The sequence below is a fragment of the Perca flavescens genome, chromosome 17 (genome assembly GCF_004354835.1).
Source record: "Perca flavescens isolate YP-PL-M2 chromosome 17, PFLA_1.0, whole genome shotgun sequence".
Classification (NCBI taxonomy): domain Eukaryota; kingdom Metazoa; phylum Chordata; class Actinopteri; order Perciformes; family Percidae; genus Perca; species Perca flavescens.
In genome coordinates this window covers 8999789-9024887 of record NC_041347.1, presented here as the reverse complement: position 1 = coordinate 9024887, position 25099 = coordinate 8999789, and the positions used below count along the sequence as shown (strand labels likewise).

Here is a 25099-nt window from a genome sequence, read left to right as displayed (position 1 = left end):
ACAAGTACATGGGTATGGGTTTTTATTCATATTTACCATTCAATATCGCAATTGCTGCTGTCAGTCAGGAGACCATGACAGCGCTGCGTGTGTTTGGAACATGAACCACGTGACCACCCCGCTATGCGAGATCAACGAGTGTTGCAACTCTTATATCTGTATGGCTCTGATTGAAACGAGTTCCACCGACCAATGAAACGAGTTCTAGCCAATCAGATGCAAAGTAGGGCGGGTCTTTGCCGGAATATTAACGCGTCTAAAAAAATGGAGGCAAAGTTTATCAAACTTGGAGCATGTAGATACCATAGAGGTAGGCAGCTTTAGTTGAGCAAGGAGTCAAAACAAATGGCGCTGGGCATGAATAGAGGACAAGAAGAAAATGGTGGAGACGGGAAGCCGTTTAGCACTTGGTGTCTCAAATTGAGGGAGCCGGGTGCTTGCTTCTGCAGCGCATGTTTTGGACGGCAGCAGTGGTTGTATATCTATGAGCAGCGGTAAGACAGTGCTTGCTAGTCATTAGATGCTAATCACAAAGCTTTGGTCCGTGCACTTGGTCATACGAGTACGTTATCGGGCAACGACCGTTGCGACTGCGCCTTTACTGACCGACCGTGATACAAACAATACGTGTGTGCACGTTCATAGCAGAACATGATTATTCATTAACGATAGCCAGTGTGTAAAATCTATCTGAAGCCCAAACTGCCTTGACAAAGCTGTCTGTTTGAAATCAGCATGGCCGTTATTTAAACATAACGGCCTTGCCCAAGAGTTTAGACGTCTAGCTATATGAAAAGATAAACAATGCGACGTTTTTAATAAATGTAAATAAAGCAGCTAATATCAACAGGGATAAAATCTTCAATGTACTAATTCGTTTTTTTGATGATGACCTGGCCAAAGTAGTACATTTTAGTTTTCACAATGATTCATTGTAGGATTATGATATTATTGCAATATGTAAATCCACATTGACTCTTTATTTAACATATGGTTGGAAGAAGTAAAAATTGATCCAAAACGTTTTAGTCTTTAAAAATTATGACTTTTATTATTGTCAAATTAACTTTAATGAGTGCATATTGAAATATTACACTGTTGGCAAAAAATGCATCTCAAAATGCATCAGATTGATGCTTTAAAATATGGAATATTTAAAATTTTCTTCTGGGGGAGCATGCCCCCGACCCCTCCTAGAGGGTTAATAGCCTTCTCACCTTTTTCACCCCTGACCCATTTTCATGCCTGCATAAGCAATTCAACTCAATGTTTTCTTTATTCCAATTACTTACATTAAAGCTACAGTTGGATACTTTTATTAAAAAAAAAAACATTTTTTTTGTCCTATTTCATTAAGCTGTTACTAAATCCTGACAGTCCTACATGAATCAGATTGTCGGTAGGCCTGTCACAATAACAAATTTTGCTGGACGATAAATTGTCCCAGAAATTATTGCGATAAACGATAATATTGTCATTGAGAGACAATTTGCATCTAATATAATGATAATGGCATAATAATACAGGTACATCTTTTCAAAGATCAATACACTTTTATTTCTAAAGAATATTTAACACTGGAACTGGAAGACATTTTAAATATGATCACAATATGTCTTTGATCTCCTTTTAGTATGTCGTCTTTCACGCTGATGTACAGTTGTGGAATTGCCGTTTGTGACACGTAAGTTCTCAGACTACAGACTCTGTACTACATTTTACAATTATTTAACACTAAATATTAAATTTAAATAATATATAATTAATAAATTAAATCTATCTGTATGGCTATCTGCCACATGGCGAGTAAATGTACCAAAATAGTTCTGTTTTTCCAGTCTTCATTTTGGCGAAGGTCCGGCTTCTGCTCTTCTTCAGGTTGGAGCTTCGTGGGGGTGGGCCGACACACACACGCACGCACACACACACACACACACACACACACACACACACACACACACACACACACACACACACACACACACACACACACACACACACACACACACACACACACACACACACACACACACACACACACACACACACACACACACACACACTGGTGCAACTCTGACATACTTTCCACACTCCGTGTCCGCGGACAGCTGTAGGCTTGTACCGTTAATGTTCTGTGCATTGTCGGACACATGCAGCCACTTTCCTTTTTTTTTTTTTGACGGCGCCTTAACTGCAAAGTGCTGCAGGAAACCCTGCTCCAACTCTCAACTAGCGTCTCTCTCTCTCTCTCTCTCTCTCTCTCTCTCTCTCTCTCTCTCTCTCTCTCTCTCTCTCTCTCTCTCTCTCTCTCCGCCTGGAGTCCCGCCCACACAAAGACCATGCGACTGACAAGAGGGTTCGCTCCTCGTTACGCTAAGGAACCGAGAGTGGTCCTCCAGTCTCTTTGGTAGAGAGAGACGAGGAAAACAGACAAGCATGCAAATGGAAATTATCGTGGCCGGAAAAATTATCGAGCAAATGTTTTTTTATCGTGCGATAACTTGATTTATTGACTATCACGGCAGGCCTAATCGTCGGTAAGAAAATTCATGTTCCTCTGCCTTCTCCTGGTGCTCCTAATGGCATAAGGACAACAACCAATCCGAGCCCGAGGAGTCTCTAACGCAGTATCAATGACTTCTGTCAATAGTATCAGTGACAACAACAGTATCATTGACAACGCTGTTTTGCTCGAGGGCCTATCTGTTTTAACCCAATATTCTCTGGTCCAGCTTATCTAAAAACACAACACAAAAATCCGTCAGCACGTTAGCGTATGGTTCATTACCTAGCCTGCTTGAAACCGTTAGCTACTGACAAAATGATCTGCGCTTCACCTGTTCAACTGACTTAGCAGTTTAGATAACACACTTGACCGTCCTGCTGTTACAGACGTGAACTAACAAGACTGTTGCCTCATTCATGGCCTCACAGCGGTGTGTCGCTGCAGAACAGCAATGCAGCACCGAATGAATATAGTGGAAATACTATGGATGTTTGGTGTTATTTTTGGCATAAAAAAAAGATTTGTTCTGGCATGGTGGGAGTTCCCATTGGCCTGGCAGTCCGCCTGTACAGTTATAAGGGAAACACTGGAGAGTGAATCAGTATTTGTCAGTCAGTAATGGCATAAAAAGTATTGTTAGTAAAAGCTGGTAGCAGTGGTCCTTTGGCAGATGGCTTATTGTGAGCTCTTGTTGCCCTTTCAGGTGATCAGGAAGATGGGCCAGTATCTCAAGATGAATCTTGTCGTCCCTGAACAGTACATTGAGGGATTCATCAGAGCCAATAACACCTTCCTCTACCAGCTGGTGTTTGATCCTGTCATGAGGAAGGTTGTACCCCTCAACCCGTACCCAGAGCACATGGACCCAGCCACCCTCAGCTACGCTGGACTGTATCCTCCTGTCCTGAATCACAGCAGACGATGATGCCGCCTTTGTAAATAGTGGAAATGATTTAGTGTCACCCTTGGTTATATTTTATTTAGAAATAGAAAATTGCAAGTTTGTCATATTTTATCCTTGATGATTTTGAATCCAGTAATCTAGGAGATGACAAAGGCTTGCAGATGGCCTTGGGAAACCTTGACATCAACACCATGGAGAGGATAGATGACTTCAGTCCAGACAAACCCATTCCCCAGGTATCAGATCACACTCTATTTTGATAAGCAGGTCTGCTTTAACTAATTGTCATCTTTAATATAGAACAACTTTTGTAAATGTCCTCTTTAGGTTTCTAAAGTCCGCAGTCGCAGCTGGAACTCCTCACCAGCCCCCACTTGGCCCAGTATCTGGAATGGAGGCTCACAGCCAGCATCTCCTGCCCCGCCCCAGTCTACTGCCTCCCCAGACAGGCCTCCTTCCACCAGGGGCAAGGAGAGAATCATCAGCATGGTTGGTCTCAGGCTGCCCTGCAGAGGGCTGCAGGCAAAGAGACCACGAGAAGGTGAGCTGTTAATGTGCAGTGTTTAGATTGCTGCAAGCTTTTTAACACACACACACCTGTTTTACCCTCTCAGTAAACAGATCCACTACAGCACAGAAATCTGATTGGCTGAACATCTTTAGATTTAGAGATTTCCTAGAGTTATTCCCAGTTGCTCATCTGTACAGGATATTAATGGGTTTGTGACTTGACAATATATTGATTAAACTATTTTCTGTCAAGGCAATAATTTGTTTTCATTTACACATAGAAATGTATTTAGACATCTAATTACATTCAAGCTGACTGAAGAAGCATATTGACCTGGTTGACAATGGTCAAGATGATAGGATCCCATCACTTCTTGAAGGCCTGGGCCTCTACTTTGGCAACAGGATCAGATACAGTGCACTCTTTCAAACCTCCACAAGTGCACGCTCTGAAGCCTGGTGTCACTCCATGATTTGAAGGTGAGGTTCATGTGACTCTTGTCCAATTTTGAGTGGCCGCTGAAAAGAAGTTAAATAATTTCTGAAGATGCCCATGGAATCCAACCACATCCCTTGATGCTTTTTCAGCGTCCGTGCTCCACAGGTGATATACACAGCTCTTGAAGGTTTCTCAAGGTGTCATGCTTGTACACCTTGCCTTTCTCAGCTCAAGATTTCTTTTGCTGTTTGACATAGTCCTATACGTTGTTTTTGGAAATACGTTATTCCCCCTAACCTTGAAGGGTCCTCTTTGCACCATTTCAGTTCTAAATTGACTCCTTGGTGACAGCAGGCCCCAAAGCTCCCAGATCAACCGGTGGGGCTCCAGATTGAGATAATTGGCTGAGTATTTCAGCACCGGTCGATGGTCCAGGGGAAGTGGTTTCATCTTCACTTGATTCTTCTGGGTCCACTAACTCACTGCTGCTGTCTTGTTCCTCATCTCCTCCAGGGTCTTCGTCTGCTTCAGCCCTTATTTTGAAGATGTCATTCACTATGGACAACTACAAGCATTCTCTCACTCCGCTTTGAACACAGACCACCACCACCAGAGGGTGACATAACTCCTTTAGAATCATTCTGAAATCCACCTGCAGCTGTCGCCAGCTCAGACAAGCGTTATTGATATATTGTCTCTGCTTTTCTTCACGTTTTATTTTTATTCTCCCTCACATTGGGCTCCTCATTTGCTAAGCTCAGCTAGGGCTGGGCGATATGGACCAAAAGTCATATCCCGATATATTTTGGCTGAATATCGATATACGATATATATCCCGATATTTTTTTCCGCAAAGTGAGTGCAAATGTTCAGTCAAAGCCAAAATCAAATATGACATGTCACAAGTAGTTTCATAGAGACAGTTGCAAAATCAAATAAATAATAAACCGGTTTCTTCACCTGGTTCATGATTAAATGCTCAGCTGTTCAAATAACAATAAAATGTAAACCTAAATACTGTATAACAAGAGTACCTTTTTTGAAATCAAAGCTCCATATTTGTGATTCGTTCCAAAGGTCAATTAAGCTTTTGATATTAATATAATCTACTTTGTTCAAAATGTAATGCCTCATGCCTGTAAGCCTAGGTTTATAGTCCCATTCTTCCACTTGATACTGCTTCCACTTAAGTAAACTAAAAGATGAACTATCGACTACAAAACAAAGAAACTAATTAATGTGTTAATACAAAGAATATTTATTATGATCGGTTCACAGATCTGAGTCCAAACGGAAACTTCACCCTTCTGAACTAAGAGTTTCTGCTTCAAGGTGAAGTTTAAAACAGACTGAAATGTCCAGGCTCATTCCTCCACTATTTATTTCTGTATGTATTTATGCGTTACATGTAATTTTAACGGGCACTGAGCTCCAGATCCTGCAGCCGCAGAAGCTCTCTGCTGCCCCGCTGTAGCTTCTCTCCGTCCGCCTGCCGCCGGCAAACTTAGTGGAACTTTCCGCCGATATCGACATACAGGTCGCCCTGGACTACGTGTAAGATCCTACCGATCACCACTCTGTCTTTGGCTGGTCCGATTTGGATCAGCGGGGACCCAGCGCAGCAGCGAGGCAAAGCTGTGTTTTTCCCGGGAAGAGACGCTGCGGCCGGCCACGGAGCTCTCAGCCTCCCGCTGCCGCCGGAGCTCAGATTGCTGGTCGGGCGGCATACATAATCATAAAACACATTGTCACCTGTTAAATGTTATTCATTGCTGTTTGTTCTTTTCATTTCCTCTATCGAACATAATTAAGCAGTACAAAAGTCTGGCATCTTTAGCGTTGATCGGAATGCTTCGGACACCTGTTCCAAGATGGCGGCGGTTTTGACGTATGTTTAGAACCTCAAGGCGACATCTGTGTATATATCTATGGGAGCAAGGATCACATTTGAACTATATCGATATATGCGATATGGTCTAATTCCATATCTCATTTAAAAATATATCGATATATTTTTAATATCGATATATCGCCCAGCCCTAAGCTCAGCTACACATCATGACATTTTAATTCAATGACTTGTTGCTAAGAGGAGGTTTTATGCTTCTTTAGCTTGTCATCATTACACACAACTGAGTCCATGTTTCTGCTTTATTGTTCTAGGGGATTGTATGGGGATTGGAAGGTCTAGCTAGTAAAAAATAATGTCTAGACTAATTAATTATGCAATTTTGACTGACCTCATGCATGCTAGTGTGGGGAGAGTGCACCAGTCAGATACTCAGGATTGGCATCAATCCCAACTTTAAAAATTAACAAACAAAAGAGAAACCTTTTTGCCACAACATGAACATATTATAAATAATAAATAAATAAACAAATTATTATTGTATACAGGCTAATATTGAACTAACTAAAATGCAAAGGATTGTAAACAACAAAGACTTTTTAGTGCAAACTGCATAATGACAAACATTTAACAATAAACTTGGTGACTGCCCTGTTGTCAACATTGAACTAATGGAGAACTAACTTTAGTGCAAAGGAATGTACTTGAATTGCCTTGTTGCTGAAAGGTGCTGCAGAAATAAAGTTGCCTTGCCTTAGAACCTCAGCCTGTCGGTCATTCACCAGGGCAACCAAAATTGAATCCTCTTACTCAAACCCCAAAAAACTTTTCTCCATCTTCTCTAACCTGCTAGATTCCCCCAGTCCACCTACTCCCTCCTCCCTTCTACCAATCCACTTTGTCAACTACTTTGTAAAAAAGATAGATGACATACGCTCTTCATTCTCCACCACACCTTCTGAAATCACCTTACCATCCATCACATCTAGTACTCTTTCCTCTTTCACCCCTCTATCTCCAAATCAAATTCTTACTTTGATTACCTCTGCCCGCCCAACCACCTGCCCCCTGGATCCTATCCCTTCTCACCTTCTCCAGTCCATTGCCCCTGACCTTCTTCCTTTCCTCACCCATCTCATTAACATCTCCTTGTCAACTGGCTGTTTCCCCACTGCCCTCAAAGAGGCAAGAGTGATCCCACTACTCAAAAAACCAACACTCGACTCGTCTGAGGTAAATAACTGTAGACCCGTCTCCCTTCTTCCCTTTCTATCTAAAACTCTTGAGCGTGCCATTTACAATCAACTCTCAACCTATCTCCACCAGAACAACCTTCTCGATCCCCACCAGTCTGGCTTCAAGGCTGGTCACTCAACAGAAACCGCCCTCCTTGCTGTCACTGAGCAGCTTCACATCGCTAAAACAACTTCTCTCTCTTCCATCATCATCCTTCTGGACCTTTCTGCTGCCTTTGACACTGTGAACCACCAGATCCTCATTTCGACACTCCAGAATCTGGGTGTATCAGGCTCTGCGCTCTCATTGCTCACATCTTACCTGTCAGACCGAACCTACCGGGTAACTTGGGAGAGGATCTAGCTCAGAGCCTTGCCCACTCAAAACTGGGGTTCCTCAGGGATCAGTCCTGGGCCCCCTCCTCTTCTCTCTGCATACCAACTCCCTCGGGTCTGTCATTCAGTCGCACGGCTTTTCTTATCACAGCTACGCTGATGACACCCAACTAATTCTTTCCTTTCCTGAGTCTGACACTCAAGTAACAGCACGTATCTCGGCCTGTCTGACTGACATCTCTTCTTGGATGTCCACTAACCATCTGAAACTCAACCTCGACAAGACTGAGCTCCTTTTCTTTCCAGGGAAGGGCTCTCCTACCCAGGACCTGACTAACAATCGACAACTCTATGGTAGTCCCCACCCAGACTGCTAGAAACCTGGGTGTGACACTTGACGACCAACTCTCCTTCACTGCCAACATTGCTGCAACCACCCGATCGTGCAGATACATGCTGCATAACATCAGAAGGATACGTCCCCTTCTAACGCAGAAGGCGGCTCAGGTTCTTGTTCAGGCTCTAGTCATCTCACGTCTAGACTACTGCAACTCCCTCCTGATTGGCCTGCCTGCATGTGCCATCCGACCCCTGCAGCTCATTCAGAAAGCAGCAGCTCGACTTGTCTTCAACCTCCTAAAGTTCTCTCACACTACACCGCTCCTCCGCTCTCTTCACTGGTTACCAGTGGCTGCCCGCATCCGCTTCAAGACACTAGTACTTACATACAGGGCCACGAACGGATCAGCCCCAGCTTACATCCAGGACATGGTCAAACCATATACCCCAACCCGCTCCCTTCGCTCTGCATCAGCCAAACTGCTTGCTGCCCCCTCACAGCGAGGGAGAACTAATCACTCAACCAGATCCAGACTGTTCACTGTCCTGGCTCCTAAATGGTGGAACGAGCTCCCCATCGACATCAGGATGGCTGAAAGCCTACCCATCTTCCGCCAAGGCTAAAAACACATTTCTTCCGACTACACCTCGGATAATATATATATATATATATATATATATATATATATAAAACTCTTGAACCTGCACTTTTTTTATACGTTTCTTTGTAGCTTTGCTTTTTTAAAGCTAATGTACTTGCACTTACTACTTGTTGTCTAGAGTTTGGACCTTCTCAGTTGAATGCACTTAATTGTAAGTTGCTTTGGATAAAAGCGTCAGCTAAATGACATGTAATGTAATGTAAACATGTAATGGCACAGAAACCACTGTTGTGCCTGCTTGTCTCAGATGAAGTGTAACAACAGCATGGCGACTGCTTTCAGCTCTCCATTAACATCACAGTGAATGGTGTCTGCGTGAAGTTTTGAAAAACTGTAACCACACTTGAAACCACTTTATCGGCATCGCCGTGACTCACTGTGACTTCACCAAAACTGCAGAGCCCACGTGGTTTACTCCGTCCGCACCTATGCGCACGTTAAGTAAAGTTTATTTTTATAGCACATTTAAAAACAGCTCACACTGACCAAACTACTGTGCATAGCGCATAAGCCACAGGGTAATAAAATAAAATACACTTACAAATCAGTGATTTAGGCTAAAACGACCTCAAAAGACAAACAATTACAAACATAATACTAACCCTAACCCTAATGTAAAAAGGTGAGTTTTGAGCCTGGCCTTGAATATCACAATTGAAGGGGCATTTCTGATGTCAGGTGGCAGTCAGTTCCACAGCTGAGGGCCAGCAACAAAAAAGGCTCGGTCACCTTTTTGCTTAAGCCGGGACCGTGGGACGTGGAGTAGGCCTTGGCTGGAGGATCTGAAGATAAATCATTTTTCAGTGCCATAAAAGTATCGATGTTCGGTGCCCAGCCCTAGTTGTGTATGTGTATATTATATAGTTTGAATTGAAAAATTAATAAAAATATATAAAAATAAACTAAAATGTAGTTTGCAAGGATAAAACTTTTTCTACCTTTTAGTGTGTGCTGATAAAGGATTGGTGTTACGTTTTTGCTCGCTACGGGTTCACCCAACCAACTCCTTTTTTTCCATCTTCGTCCGCTTATCCGGTGTCGGGTCGCGGGGGGAGCAGCTCCAGCAGGGGACCCCAAACTTCCCTTTCCCGAGCAACATTAACCAGCTCCGACTGGGGGATCCCGAGGCGTTCCCAGGCCAGGTTGGAGATATAATCCCTCCACCTAGTCCTGGGTCTTCCCCGAGGCCTCCTCCCAGCTGGACGTGCCTGGAACACCTCCCTAGGGAGGCGCCCAGGGGGCATCCTTACCAGATGCCCGAACCACCTCAACTGGCTCCTTTCGACGCAAAGGAGCAGCGGCTCTACTCCGAGCTCCTCACGGATGACTGAGCTTCTCACCCTATCTCTAAGGGAGATGCCAGCCACCCTCCTGAGGAAACCCATTTCGCCGCTTGTACCCTGGATCTCGTTCTTTCGGTCATGACCCAGCCTTCATGACCATAGGTGAGGGTAGGAACGAAAACTGACCGGTAGATCGAGAGCTTTGCCTTCTGGCTAAGCTCTCTTTTCGTCCTAGCGGTGCGATAGATTGAATGCAATACCGCACCCGCTGCGCCCGATTCTCCGACCAATCTCCCGCTCCATTTTCCCTCACTCGCGAACACAACCCCAAGGTATTTGAACTCCTTCACTTGGGGTAAGGACTCATTCCCTACCTGGAGAAGGCATTCCATCGGTTTCCTGCTGAGAACCATGGCCTCAGATTTAGAGGTGCTGATCCTCATCCCAACCGCTTCACACTCGGTTGCGAACCGATCCAGTGAGTGCTGAAGGTCGCAGGCCGATGATGCCATCAGGACCACATCATCTGCAAAGAGCAGCGATGAGATCCCCAGCCCACCAAACTGCAACCCCTCCCCACCCCGACTACGCCTCGATATCCTGTCCATAAATATTACAAACAGGATTGGTGACAAAGCGCAGCCCTGGCGGAGGCCAACCCTCACCTGAAACGAGTCTGACTTACTACCGAGAACCCGGACACAGCTCTCACTTTGGTCATACAGAGATTGGATGGCTCTGAGTAGAGACCCCTCACCCCATACTCCCGCAGCACCTCCCACAGTATCTCCCGGGGGACCCGGTCATACGCCTTCTCCAAATCCACAAAACACATGTAGACCGGTTGGGCATACTCCCAGGCTCCCTCCAGGATCCTTGCGAGTGAAGAGCTGGTCCGTTGTTCCACGACCAGGACGGAATCCGCATTGTTCCTCCTCAACCCGAGGTTCGACTATCGGCCGAACCCTCCTTTCCAGCACCTTGGAGTATACTTTACCAGGGAGGCTGAGAAGTGTGATACCCCTATAATTGGCACACACCCTCTGGTCCCCCTTTTTAAAAAGGGGAACCACCACCCCAGTCTGCCACTCCTTTGGCACCGTCCCAGACTTCCACGCAATGTTGAAGAGGCGTGTCAACCAGGACAGCCCCTCCACACCCAGAGCCTTGAGCATTTCTGGACGGATCTCATCAATCCCCGGGGCTTTGCCACTGTGTAGTTGTTTGACTACATCAGTGACTTCCGCCTGGGAAATCGACGACAATCCCCCATCATCCTCCAGCTCTGCCTCTAACATAGAGGGCGTATTAGTCGGATTCAGGAGTTCCTCAAAGTACTCCTTCCACCGCCCTATTACCTCCTCAGTTGAGGTCAACAGTGTCCCATCCTTACTGTACACAGCTTGGATGGTTCCCCGCTTCCCCCTCCTGAGGTGGCGAACAGTTTTCCAGAAGCACTTTGGTGCCGACCGAAAGTCCTTCTCCATGTCTTCTCCAAACTTCTCCCACACCCGCTGCTTTGCCTCTTTCACGGCAGAGGCTGCAGCCCTTCGGGCCCCTCGGTACCCTGCAACCGCCTCCGGAGTCCTCCGAGATAACATATCCCGGAAGGACTCCTTCTTCAGTCGGACGGCTTCCCTGACCACTGGTGTCCACCACGGTGTTCGTGGGTTACCGCCCCTTGAGGCACCCAAGACCCTAAGACCACAGCTCCTTGCCGCAGCTTCAGCAATGGAAACTTTGAACATTGTCCACTCGGGTTCAATGCCCCCAGCCTCCACAGGGATGCACGAAAAGCTCCGCCGGAGGTGTGAGTTGAAAGTCTGTTGGACAGGGGCCTCCTCCAGACGTTCCCAATTTACCCGCACTACACGTTTGGGCTTACCAGGTCTGTCCAGAGTCTTCCCCCACCCTCTGACCCAACTCACCACCAGATGGTGATCGGTTGACAGCTCTGCCCCTCTCTTCACCCGAGTGTCCAAAACATACGGCCTCAGATCAGATGAAACGATTATGAAATCGATCATTGACCTTCGCCCTAGGGTGCTCTGGTACCAGGTACACTTATGAGCATCCCTATGTTCGAACATGGTGTTCGTTATAGACAATCCATGACTAGCACAGAAGTCCAACAACAAACAACCACTCTGGTTTAGATCAGGGAGGCCGTTCCTCCCAATCACGCCTCTCAGGTGTCTCCATCATTGCCCACGTGTGCGTTGAAGTCCCCAGCAGAACAATGGAGTCCCCCACTGGAGCCCCATGCAGGACTCCAGTCAAGGTCTCCAAGAAGGCCGAATACTCCGAACTACTGTTTGGTGCATATGCACAAACAACAGTCAGAGTTTTCCCCCCCACAACCCGCAGGCGTAGGGAGGCGACCCTCTCGTCCACCGGGGTAAACTCCAACACAGCGGCGCTCAGCCGGGGGCTTGTGAGTATCCCCACACCCGCCCGGCGCCTCACACCCTGGGCAACTCCGGAGAAGAAAAGAGTCCAACCCCTATCCAGGAGTATGGTTCCAGAACCAAGACTGTGCGTAGAGGTAAGCCCCACCAGATCTAACCGGTAGCGCTCCACCTCCCGCACCAGTTCTGGCTCCTTCCCCCACAGAGAGGTGACGTTCCACGTCCCCAGAGCCAGCGTCTGCCGCCCGGGTCTGGTCCGTCGAGGCCCCTGACCTTCACTTCCTCCCACAGGTGGTGGGCCCATGGGATGGAGAGGGAGTTGCCACGTAGCTTGTTCGGGCTGTGCCCGGCCGGGCTCCGTGGCAAACCCGCCACCAGGCGCTCGCCCGAGCCCGCCCGTGGGCCTGGGCCTGGCTCCAGACGGGGGCCCCGGGCTTCCTCCGGGCAGGGTCACTCCATCTCTGCTTAGCTTTTTCATTGGGGTCTTTGAACCATTCTTCGTCTGGCCCCTCACCTGAGACCACTTTGCCTTGGGAGACCCTACCAGGAGCACAAAGCTCCAGACAACACAGCCCTCAGGTTCACAGAGACACACAAACCTCTCCACCACGATAAGGTGATGGTTCACGGAGAGGAACTCCTTTTTTTATGAAATAAATTTCCTGCAGGTACTGTAGTTGATCCTTTAAGGAAACTGAATCACTGTGACAGCAAAATACTAGGTAGGGTATTACAAAAAGCAGGATGGAGATCAGCAATGGAGCAAAACAATAAAAGCAGCAGTGTTTAGCCTTTTTATGGACTGTACTTTTCTTTTTCCTCCCATAGACTGTAGTGTATCAGACCAGGATGTGCTACAGCAGTACTTGTGCTCCAGTCAGAAGCGATCTAGGTCAGACCAGCATCCAGACAAGCCAACATTACCCAGTCAGCCCCGGCTGCACAACCGCTTTGCCACGCTGCTGCAGAGGAGGAACCAGGGAGCTGAGGAGGACGGCCAGGCCACATGCAGCAGGTGACATCCTCAGCCACATCTAATGATCCTCTTCTTCAATTCAATTTTATTTATAGTATCAAATCATTACAGAGTTATCTCGAGACACTTTACAGATAGAGTAGGTCTAGACCACACTCTATAATTTACAAAGCCCCAACAATTACAGTAATTCCTTCAAGAGCAAGCATTAGCAGTGCCTATTGCGACAGTGGCAAGGAAAAACTCCCTTTTAGGAAGAAACCTCGGTAGACCCAGACTCTTGGTAGGCGGTGTCTGACGGGGCCGGTTGGGGGTATGATGGCGATAATAGTCGCATTATTATATCATATTATTATATATATTCTTATTAACTCATCTAGATACTAGTGGTCAAGCTCCAAGTCAAGTCTTTGAGCTGGAGTTCCAGTCAAGTCTCTGGTGGTTATGAGTGTTGTAACACCTGCTGCATTCCATCCAGGCTGCTCACAACACTGCATAGCTATATAGTGTATAAGGAATTTAAAGGATGTAAAATGTTATGACTCCTTTATCTATTATCATACAGTATCTGCTTTGATTAGTTGTTTGCTATGTAATCAGTGTATACAGGCTATTGCAATATGTCAAACACCAGGAATGCTTTACTTTGTATGTTAATAACTGTATTTTGCCTGTATTTTGAACATACAGTACAGTACATACCACATATTGGTATTGGTATCAGGAAAATATTGTTAAAATTATTAGCAATAACTGTTATCTATTTTTCACTTATAGAGCACAACAATGTAATGTGCACTTTGTTTACAACTAATGCCAGCCTATGAACTACTGTCAGTCAACACATCCCCCAGACTCTCAGACCCAGCACAGCGTTAACTAAATGAAACTGTTATATGATCAACCATAAACTTGTAACTGGTTTGCAGCCAACATTAATAATTAACGTAATGGCAGTCAGCAGACCCCTTAAAGGGATGATAGAATGATTATATAGGGTATTTCACACTGTTCCTTATGGTCTCCTAATGGGGTATGTAACATTGGTTGGGCTGAAAATGGCCTGGTTGATATTTTATCAGCCCTTATGCATCCCTGTGTTTTGGCCCTATTTGTAACAAGAGCTTTTCTTCAAATTATGGTATGCTCATGAATATTTAGATGAGCTGCGCGCTGATTGGTTGAGCGAATTGCCATACGCACACATTAGAGACGCATGCTGATTGGTTGAGCGAATCGCCATACACACCCATTAGAGACGCACGCTGATTGGTTGAGCGAATCCCCAATACACACACATTAGAGACGCGACAGAATCTCATATTCCAGACACTGCAATGTTTCCTTACCAAATTCACTTCTGAGACTTTTTTATGCGAGAAATCAACTATATAAAGCTCAAATATGGGCCGTTTTACGAAAATTGATGGCTAATTGCAAATTTGGTAAGACGTGTCGGACTTTAGGAGCTCCACACAGTCTGACGAGAAAGCGGCAGCCTGCTGGGCTCTATACCCAGGGCAAAGTCACCCTTTGTGGATACTGCACTACCGGGGCTCCGCAGCCAGCTGCCGGCATAACTATAGTATATTTACAGTTTGAATTTTGTCACGCCGCTTATATAACCTCTACCCCAATGTCTTAAAAAGCTAACCGTTGTGTCCGATTTGATTTTAAGGCCTTTTTATGAACGCGAGGCGTCTTGTTAGGACGAGCAGTTAGCTAGCTAGAGGAGGCGTTTATTTCCCTGATCGTTTGTTTAAATAACTCAACACACATATCCATTAGAAGATTAACTGGAACCTGCGGGCTGCGGTAAGAGATTGCAGGCGTAACAAGCTCGCTGACCGCGTTCTCAGTCACTCACCGGCCAGCCGGTAGCAGGAAGAGGGGAGGGAGAACAGCGAGCTGCAGGCCCTTGAGCTCTGTCAGGGCAGCGGCGTGTGGTAGTCCAGTCACCCAGAAAAGGGTTAGTTTGCGCGGGTATTGAGGGGCCGCTGGCCGAGCTCACAGCAGGCCGGGGTCTGTGACGGAGGACAGGCAAGGCGGCGATGTAGCAACCCAGGCAGCACCGGCCGCTGAACTCCAAAATTTGCAATTAGCCATCCATTTTTGTAAAACGGCCCATATTTGAGCTTTACATAGTTGATTTCTCGCAGAAAAGTTTCAGAAGTGAATTTTGTAATGGAATAGCAGAGATCTGTGTGATCTAGATTAAGAAGACTACCTGATCTCAGGTCAGTTGTGTAGCCTATGTAAATGTTGGGGCGAGACTGTTCTCTTAATACACCCACGGCTGTGACAAAGTTTCCGGATTTTGAGATGCTTACGTAAGCAACCAGCTTTGTTGAGATTCGCCCGTTTTCAGCGGCAGTTTCAAAATATGAGATTTTCATAGTAAAGGGGTGTCAATGGGATTTTGAGCTTCTATGTATGTCCTATTTACCCACCGAACTGTCGTTATTCAACTATAAATCAGTTTTACATTCTATCACCCCTTTAAAGCAAATTTGTGATCTTGGGCCATATATTTAAAATTGACTTGACATGACTCCCAAAGTCTTGTTGTCACAGTGAGGTTGCCAGGTTTGATACCATGGTACAAACCCCAAAACCTGTAGCACCGAGATGCCATCCATCCATCCATCTTCGTCCGCTTATCCGGTGTCGGGTCGCGGGGGGAGCAGCTCCAGCAGGGGACCCCAAACTTCCCTTTCCCGAGCAACATTAACCAGCTCCGACTGGGGGATCCCGAGGCGTTCCCAGGCCAGGTTGGAGATATAATCCCTCCACCTAGTCCTGGGTCTTCCCCGAGGCCTCCTCCCAGCTGGACGGGCCTGGAACACCTCCCTAGGGAGGCGCCCAGGGGGCATCCTTACCAGATGCCCGAACCACCTCAACTGGCTCCTTCGGCGCAAAGGAGCAGCGGGCTCTCCGAGCTCCTCACGGATGACTGAGCTTCTCACCCTATCTCTAAGGGAGACGCCAGCCACCCTCCTGAGGAAACCCATTTCGCCGCTTGTACCCTGGATCTCGTTCTTTCGGTCATGACCCAGCCTTCATGACCATAGGTGAGGGTAGGAACGAAAACTGACCGGTAGATCGAGAGCTTTGCCTTCTGGCTCAGCTCTCTTTTCGTCCTGGCAGTGCGATAGATTGAATGCAATACCGCACCCGCTGCGCCCGATTCTCCGACCAATCTCCCGCTCCATTGTCCCTCACTCGCGAACAAAACCCCAAGGTACTTGAACTCCTTCACTTGGGGTAAGGACTCATTCCCTACCTGGAGAAGGCATTCCATCGGTTTCCTGCTGAGAACCATGGCCTCCGATTTAGAGGTGCTGATCCTCATCCCAACCGCTTCACACTCGGTTGCGAACCCGATCCAGTGAGTGCTGAAGGTCGCAGGCCGATGATGCCATCAGGACCACATCATCTGCAAAGAGCAGCGATGAGATCCCCAGCCCACCAAACTGCAACCCCTCCCCACCCGACTACGCCTCGATATCCTGTCCATAAATATTACAAACAGGATTGGTGACAAAGCGCAGCCCTGGCGGAGGCCAACCCTCACCTGAAACGAGTCCGACTTACTACCGAGAACCCGGACACAGCTCTCACTTTGGTCATACAGAGATTGGATGGCCCTGAGTAGAGACCCCCTCACCCCATACTCCCGCAGCACCTCCCACAGTATCTCCCGGGGACCCGGTCATACGCCTTCTCCAAATCCACAAAACACATGTAGACCGGTTGGGCATACTCCCAGGCTCCCTCCAGGATCCTTGCGAGTGAAGAGCTGGTCCGTTGTTCCACGACCAGGACGGAATCCGCATTGTTCCTCCTCAACCCGAGGTTCGACTATCGGCCGAACCCTCCTTTCCAGCACCTTGGAGTAGACTTTACCAGGGAGGCTGAGAAGTGTGATACCCCTATAATTGGCACACACCTCTGGTCCCCTTTTTAAAAAGAGGAACCACCACCCCAGTCTGCCACTCCTTTGGCACCGTCCCAGACTTCCACGCAATGTTGAAGAGGCGTGTCAACCAGGACAGCCCCTCCACACCCAGAGCCTTGAGCATTTCTGGACGGATCTCATCAATCCCGGGGCTTTTCCACTGTGTAGTTGTTTGACTACATCAGTGACTTCCGCCTGGGAAATCGGCGACAATCCCCGTTATCCTCCAGCTCTGCCTCTAACATAGAGGGCGATTAGTCGGATTCAGGAGTTCCTCAAAGTGCTCCTTCCACCGCCCTATTACCTCCTCAGTGGAGGTCAACAGTGTCCCATCCTTACTGTACACAGCTTGGATGGTTCCCGCTTCCCCCTCCTGAGGTGGCGAACAGTTTTCCAGAAACACTTTGGTGCCGACCGAAAGTCCTTCTCCATGTCTTCTCCAAACTTCTCCCACACCCGCTGCTTTGCCTCTTTCACGGCAGAGGCTGCAGCCCTTCGGGCCCCTCGGTACCCTGCAACCGCCTCCGGAGTCCTCCGAGATAACATATCCCGGAAGGACTCCTTCTTCAGTCGGACGACTTCCCTGACCACTGGTGTCCACCACGGTGTTCGTGGGTTACCGCCCCTTGAGGCACCTAAGATCCTAAGACCACAGCTCCTCGCCGCAGCTTCAGCAATGGAAACTTTGAACATTGTCCACTCGGGTTCAATGCCCCCAGCCTCCACAGGGATGCCTGAAAAGCTCCGCCCGGAGGTGTGAGTTGAAAGTCTGTCGGACAGGGGCCTCCTCCAGACGTTCCCAATTTACCCGCACTACGTTTGGGCTTACCAGGTCTGTCCAGAGTCTTCCCCACCCCCTGACCCAACTCACCACCAGATGGTGATCGGTTGACAGCTCTGCCCCTCTCTTCACCCGAGTGTCCAAAACATACGGCCTCAGATCAGATGAAACGATTATGAAATCGATCATTGACCTTGGCCTAGGGGGTGCTCTGGTACCAGGTACACTTATGAGCATCCCTATGTTCGAACATGGTGTTCAAGTTATAGACAATCCATGACTAGCACAGAAGTCCAACAACAAACAACCACTCTGGTTTAGATCAGGAGGCCGTTCCTCCCAATCACGCCTCTCAGGTGTCTCCATCATTGCCCACGTGTGCGTTGAAGTCCCCCAGCAGAACAATGGAGTCCCCACTGGAGCCCCATGCAGGACTCCAGTCAAGGTCTCCAAGAAGGCCGAATACTCCGAACTACTGTTTGGTGCATATGCACAAACAACAGTCAGAGTTTTCCCCCACAACCCGCAGGCGTGGGGAGGCGACCCTCTCGTCCACCGGGTAAACTCCAACACAGCGGCGTTCAGCCGGGGCTTGTGAGTATCCCCACACCCGCCCGGCGCCTCACACCCTGGGCAACTCCGGAGAAGAAAAGAGTCCAACCCCTATCCAGGAGTATGGTTCCAGAACCGAGACTGTGCGTGAGAGGTAAGCCCCACCAGATCTAACCGGTGGCGCTCCACCTCCCGCACCAGTTCCGGCTCCTTCCCCCACAGAGAGGTGACGTTCACGTCCCCAGAGCCAGCATCTGCCGCCCGGGTCTGGTCCGTCGAGGCCCCTGACCTTCACTGCCACCCATGTGGCATCGCACCCGACCCCAACGGTTCCTCCCACAGGTGGTGGGCCCATGGGCTGGAGAGATGGGAGCCACGTAGCTTGTTCGGGCTGTGCCCGGCCGGCTCCGTGGCAAACCCGCCACCAGGCGCTCGCCCGGCGAGCCCGCCGTCTGGGCCTGGCTCCAGACGGGGGCCCCGGGCTTCCTCCGGGCAGGGTCACTCCATCTCTACCTTGCTTCTTCATTGGGGTTTTTGAACCATTCTTTGTCTGGCCCCTCACCTGAGACCACTTTGCCTTGGGAGACCCTACCAGGAGCACAAAGCTCCAGACAACACAGCCCTCAGGTTCACAGAGACACACAAACCTCTCCACCACGATAAGGTGATGGTTCACGGAGATGCGGCTAAGCTAATCACACCACATATAGACTTCAGCTCTTTACTTAACACACAGACATGAAATTGATATCCATCTTGTTGTTTAACTCTTTGAAACAAAGTAAATGGGATATTTCCCAAGATGGTTTATTATTCCTTTACACAAAGGGCCCCGCAATATCCCTCAAACAATGAGGTAAAATAAAGAAGAAACCACAACAAAAAACACAAAATACACAGGAAGTTACACGAGCTACTGCAACAGACTGCCACTTGAGCGGCCCCATCTTGCATCCCACTGTATAGTATAGTGATGCGGTTGTGTTTATTCTCATGTGTAGGTTTTTCAGCAGTTCCAGTCCAGCAGCCAGTCTGAGCACTCAGGAGTCTGCTCAGGAGGATTCCCTTCAGGATGCCAGTCCCACTCAGGACAGTTCTCCCAGCACCCAGACCAAAGACAGCGATGGTCCCGACATTCCATCTGTGGACACCCCCAGCCCGCCTCCATCACCCAGCACCACATCTCCCAGTGCAGCCAGTCAGGGCCTCAGGCTGTTTCACTGGTCAGGCAGCTCCACCCCCACTGAACCATTGAGAATGCCTCAGTCCACTTCAGGCCTGGTCGCCCTGCAGCAGTTTCAGTACAAGAAGGACACAAAGAGCCATAGACCCCCTGGAGACATGTCCCCCATATGTCAGTCCTCCACTGGCACTAACCCAGAAGAAAAAAATGACCTCCCAGACTCCCCTCCCTCCCAGGACAGCGCCTATTTCTCCCAGTCCCAGCCTTCCTCCCACCAGGAGGATGCTGCATCGGTAAGGTCATACAAATCTCCACTGCCTTTATTGATGTTTATACATCCCTTGTGGTTAGATCAGCTTTCACACATCATCAGAGTTTCATGGCAGGGTGGGTGTGCACAAAGTTATTTGGGTAGCATGGCTTTGTGGTCTTACATGTCTTTCATGTGCTTCCTCAGGAAATGAATTTAAGCAAAGATTCTGAGCTAGAGCAGAGTCCCACACACTCAACAGAAGCAGACACGAAACCTGGCATGCTGAGATCAAAGGTGGGTGTGTGCCTGAGTTACATCCAATATTATGCAGATTTTTTTAGTAACCTCTTAGATTCATTCTTTTAAAAGCTCTAAGTATCCCCAGACTTTCCTTACTGTTAGTCGGTGGAGGGATGTGTCAGCCTGCCTTATAGAGCTATAAACCTCAAATTTCTTTTCCTTGACAGCATGGGATATGTGCTGGTAATGAGCTTATTCCACCCTGTCAAGCAAATAAACCATAAAATATTACCATGCAACTTGTTTTCTTAACCACCAAAGCATGTCATTCATTAAGCCGTAAAAAAGAGTGATTGATATTTGTAGGTTTAAGAAGTCTCCACAGCTTTAACCGGTATGTAACTGAGAAATCATTTAACTATTCAAGGCTCCTCTTACACAGGACACTACGCTCTGGGAAGAGGTTCATTGTAATTTCTCAATATACAGTAATTCAGCAAAGCTATAGTACAGAGTTGCAGTCAGGATATGGTTAGCCTAGCTTAGCATAAAAACCGGGAAACCGGGGGAAACCGCTATCCTGTCTTAGGTTAAAAAGTACAACTACAAACACCTTAAGCTCACCGATTGACTGACCACTTTGTATTTTATTTAGTGTAACTCAGAACAACTAAATCGTATACTAGGTGACCTACCCAGGTGCACCGTGCAGGCACAAATTTAAAACTGGCAACTTTATTGTGATCATTTTGGGAAGCTGAAACAATCTCTGCACAGACTGTTGTTTGGCAAGCATGCAACAACAACAAACGGTCATTTTTATTGATTAAACAAGCACGTTACAATGTCTTTATTAATAAGCTGTAGAGGTGTTACAGTTAGGTGTATTTTATAACTTTGGACAGAGCCAGGCAAGTTGTTTCCCTTACTTCCAGTCTTTATGCTAAGCTAGGTTAGCCACAGCCTGCCTCCAGCTCTGTATTTAACACACAGACATGGGACTGGTCCATGGCCATTCATTAATCTCTCTCTTGAATTTTGTTATTCAATTTGTGATTTAAAAAATGAAGTTCAAGACATTTTTCAGCAATTAAACATGGTGTGTATTCTGTTTTTATTCTTGTCTCCCATACATGGTCTTTGTCCATCCAGGTTTCAGGTCTGTCAAAGCTGAAGTCCAGCAGCCAGCATCCAGCAGCAAAGGTGCAAACATTGGGCCCGGCCAGGGCCAGTGGACTGAGCAGGAAGTCTGTAGGTTCTGCAAGGAAAACCTCTTTGTCCAATAACGAGAACAGCCCTGGAGCCCAGGCCACCATCAGCAGCCTCTGGAAGAACTTCAGCTTCAAAAAGTAAAAGAGAAATACTCAGGTTACTTTGTAAATTAATAGAATATTTGAAAATTATGTTATCACTTTCTTTCCATGATTCTAAAATGATAAGTAATAGTAAAAAATTAAGTAAAGGAGTGTGCATAACACTCACATGACACCTTTAATGAACATGGAGGTGTCTTTATGAATGTTTGACTGTTGTCAATAAGTGTCATTATGACACTTTTAATGCAAAGTCTGCATTGTTTGAGACGTCTGTATGTTTATACATTTGACCTCTGGCCTCCTGGAAGAGAGCTGCAGAGCATCTGGACCAAACAACTTATTATAATTCAAGATGACCTACTGACATGCCGTTGATTTATTTTTGTGGGAGTGGTGTGGGTGTTCGCGAGTGAGGGGACAATGGAGCGGGAGATTGGTCGGAGAATCGGCGCAGCGGGTGCGGTATTACATTCAATTTATCGCACCGTTGTGACGAAAAGAGAGCTGAGCCAGAAGGCAAAGCTCTCGATCTACCGGTCAGTTTTCGTTCCTACCCTCACCTATGGTCATGAAGGCTGGGTCATGACCGAAAGAACGAGATCCAGGGTACAAGCGGCCGAAATGGGTTTCCTCAGGAGGGTGGCTGGCGTCTCCCTTAGAGATAGGGTGAGAAGCTCAGTCATCCGTGAGGAGCTCGGAGTAGAGCTGCTGCTCCTTTGCGTCGAAAGGAGCCAGTTGAGGTGGTTCGGGCATCTGGTAAGGATGCCCCCTGGGCGCCTCCCTAGGGAGGTGTTCCAGGCACGTCCAGCTGGGAGGAGGCCTCGGGGAAGACCCAGGACTAGGTGGAGGGATTATATCTCCAACCTGGCCTGGGAACGCCTCGGGATCCCCCAGTCGGAGCTGGTTAATGTTGCTCGGGAAAGGGAAGTTTGGGGTCCCCTGCTGGAGCTGCTCCCCCCGCAACCTGACACCGGATAAGTGGACAAAGATGGATGGATGGATGGATGGTGTGAGGGTGTGAGGGTGTGAGGGTGTGTGTGTGTGTGTGTGTGTGTGTGTGTGTGTGTGTGTGTGTGTGTGTGTGTGTGTGTGATTAGCATTAGCATGTAACTGCAGACCATGGCTCATTGGAAGGGGAGACACTTATTTGATCTGAGCAACGTGGGCTTGGTTGCAGAAATATTGAATTCAATATATTCTCTTGGAAAAATGTCATGGGTCAGGGACAATAGCCAGATTTTGCATCTTGTTCATCACAGTAGAAGGTTTTTGAGTCCAACCGAAGCAGGAACCAGATTGTCCACATAGTTTAAAATCATTGTCATGGAAGGAAAGAGGAACAGTTTCAGGCCATAGACATGTAAACAACGTGCCATTGTTTCATCGTGGCTATGGTGTCAGTGACATATCAGTTTCTAATGGACCAGCTCTAACACCCCCCCGGTTGTGTGTTTCAGAGATCCCCAGAAGATGGCTGCCTGTAAGAAAGGTGAGCCCATGTCTCCCGTCAAAGACAACGTGCCGGCCAGCTCAGCTCAGACGGACATGAAGTTAATCAGCAGCTTCTGATTGGCTGTAAATGTTCCACACAGCGCTGAGCGCTCTGTGTGGTGGCAAAGCTTTTAAACATACCATGTATGTTAATGATTTCTTAATGTATAGTTTTTAATAAAGCAACTGTCTTTGGATGCACGTTGACCTGGTTGAGTTTACTAAACGGGTTGCATCACGTCTTGCTGTTGATTTAACGCAGCAGTCAAAAAATGTGTCACCTGGTAAAAATGCAGAATGCATACTTGAGTGTTTACTAAAAATGCCCTACCCACATGCAAGCTGAGGAATGTGGGGATGAGCCGGCTGCTTTCTGTCTATAGTGTAGTGTTGAGTATCTTCACTCAGCTGAAATTCAAAACCATTTAACAGAATACTAACAAAATAGACAATCAACCAAATAAACATATGTATAAATTACATCAGCCCATCATACCTGTCTCTCCCCAGCACAAAGCTTCTTAGGATCCTCCAGAAAGTTCAGGTCCTTTCCCCATTTTCTAGGGTAGACCTCCAACCTGGCTAAGCCATTTTTTCAAACGCTGCCACACTAGCCATCTCACAAGTCCACTCCTGGATTCTTCCATCCTCTTAAAACAATCTGTCTGGCTAGCATTAAACTAGTCTGGACTCCGCTTCTTATGTGCCTATCCATCCCGCTTAGGACTGACCCATCACTCAGAACAAATCATCTTGGGCTGAATGGAACCTGGGTCCCTACAATCAGACATAGGTTATCATGTAATCCCAGTCCAAAATTCTTGGACCTTACCACAGGGCCATAGGACGTGAAGTAATTGAAGGCTGTCCTCTGTCTTACATTTCCAACAATTTGGTGTGTCTTTCAGACCAATTCTAAACCATCTGGAGGGAGTCCAATAGAAGCGATGCATAATCTTGAACTGAATGAGGCGCACCCTCACATCGCATGTCATAGTTTTAATATTCCTACAGATTCTGTCCCACAACTCATCCAGTGTAATACTCAGATCCCTTTCCCATGTCTTTTTGAGGGCTGTCCAGGCTCCACCGCCCAGGTTCTGCTTAAGCATAGAATAATACCCAGAAGCCTCATGACCTTTTCCATATTTCAACAACCCCTTATCTAAACACTCTGGTGCCTTCTGGGCTTAAGAACTGGATCCAAAAGTACCCAGTGATAAGGGACGAAGTTGTAAATATCAAACAAATTGAGACCTATGGATTCCACATTGCTGTACCACATCCTCAAAGGATTTCTATTTGCCACTGAGATACAGATCCCCCAGTGAGACTCCCTTCTCCAACCAATCCCTGTAAAAAAAGGGAGATCTACAGATCAACACTTGAAGTATTTAGATATGGATCCAGTTCAGACGCCCCAGGGGTGACGGATCCCCTGTTGAAGATGTGATCTAAACTAGAACTGTTCCAGGGGTGAAGTTATTGAATTCGACAGCTGAGCAGTACAGCAGGCTGACCTTCCTGTGTATGAGCGTTGTCTTTACTGGCCGTAGTAACAGCAGAAGACAGATGTGTACCGAGTGACCTTTTTTTTTTTAAGATTATTTTTTGGGGGCTTTTCCCTTTATTGGACAGTGGATAGATATGAAAGGGGGAGAGAGATGGGGGATGACACGCAGCAAAGGGCAGCAGGTTAGATTTGAACCCTGCGCCGCTGCAGGACTCAGCCAACACAGGGCGAACGCTCTCACTGGGTGAGCTAGAGGCCATCCCACAGAGTGACTTTTATCTCTCTTTGGTCCGTAAGGGGACTTGAACCAGCAACCCTCTGGTTCCCAACCCACCTCTCCCTATGGACTGAGCTACTGCCAGTCT

At 47.3% G+C, this 25099-nt stretch overlaps 1 protein-coding gene across 1 annotated transcript in view; it reads left to right on the top strand.

The window, feature by feature from the left end:
- exo1 (exonuclease 1) overlaps nucleotides 1–23428 on the top strand; it is a 48686-nt gene extending 25258 nt beyond the window's left edge. Inside the window, exons 7-14 of the mRNA XM_028603470.1 lie at nucleotides 3210–3397; nucleotides 3544–3646; nucleotides 3738–3951; nucleotides 13300–13486; nucleotides 19740–20214; nucleotides 20379–20468; nucleotides 21567–21763; nucleotides 23188–23428. Of these exons, the coding sequence (XP_028459271.1) occupies nucleotides 3210–3397; nucleotides 3544–3646; nucleotides 3738–3951; nucleotides 13300–13486; nucleotides 19740–20214; nucleotides 20379–20468; nucleotides 21567–21763; nucleotides 23188–23299 (1566 nt within the window). The 3' untranslated portion in view covers nucleotides 23300–23428. The remainder of the gene's footprint in view (nucleotides 1–3209; nucleotides 3398–3543; nucleotides 3647–3737; nucleotides 3952–13299; nucleotides 13487–19739; nucleotides 20215–20378; nucleotides 20469–21566; nucleotides 21764–23187) is intronic.
- Nucleotides 23429–25099: the final 1671 nt, after the last annotated feature.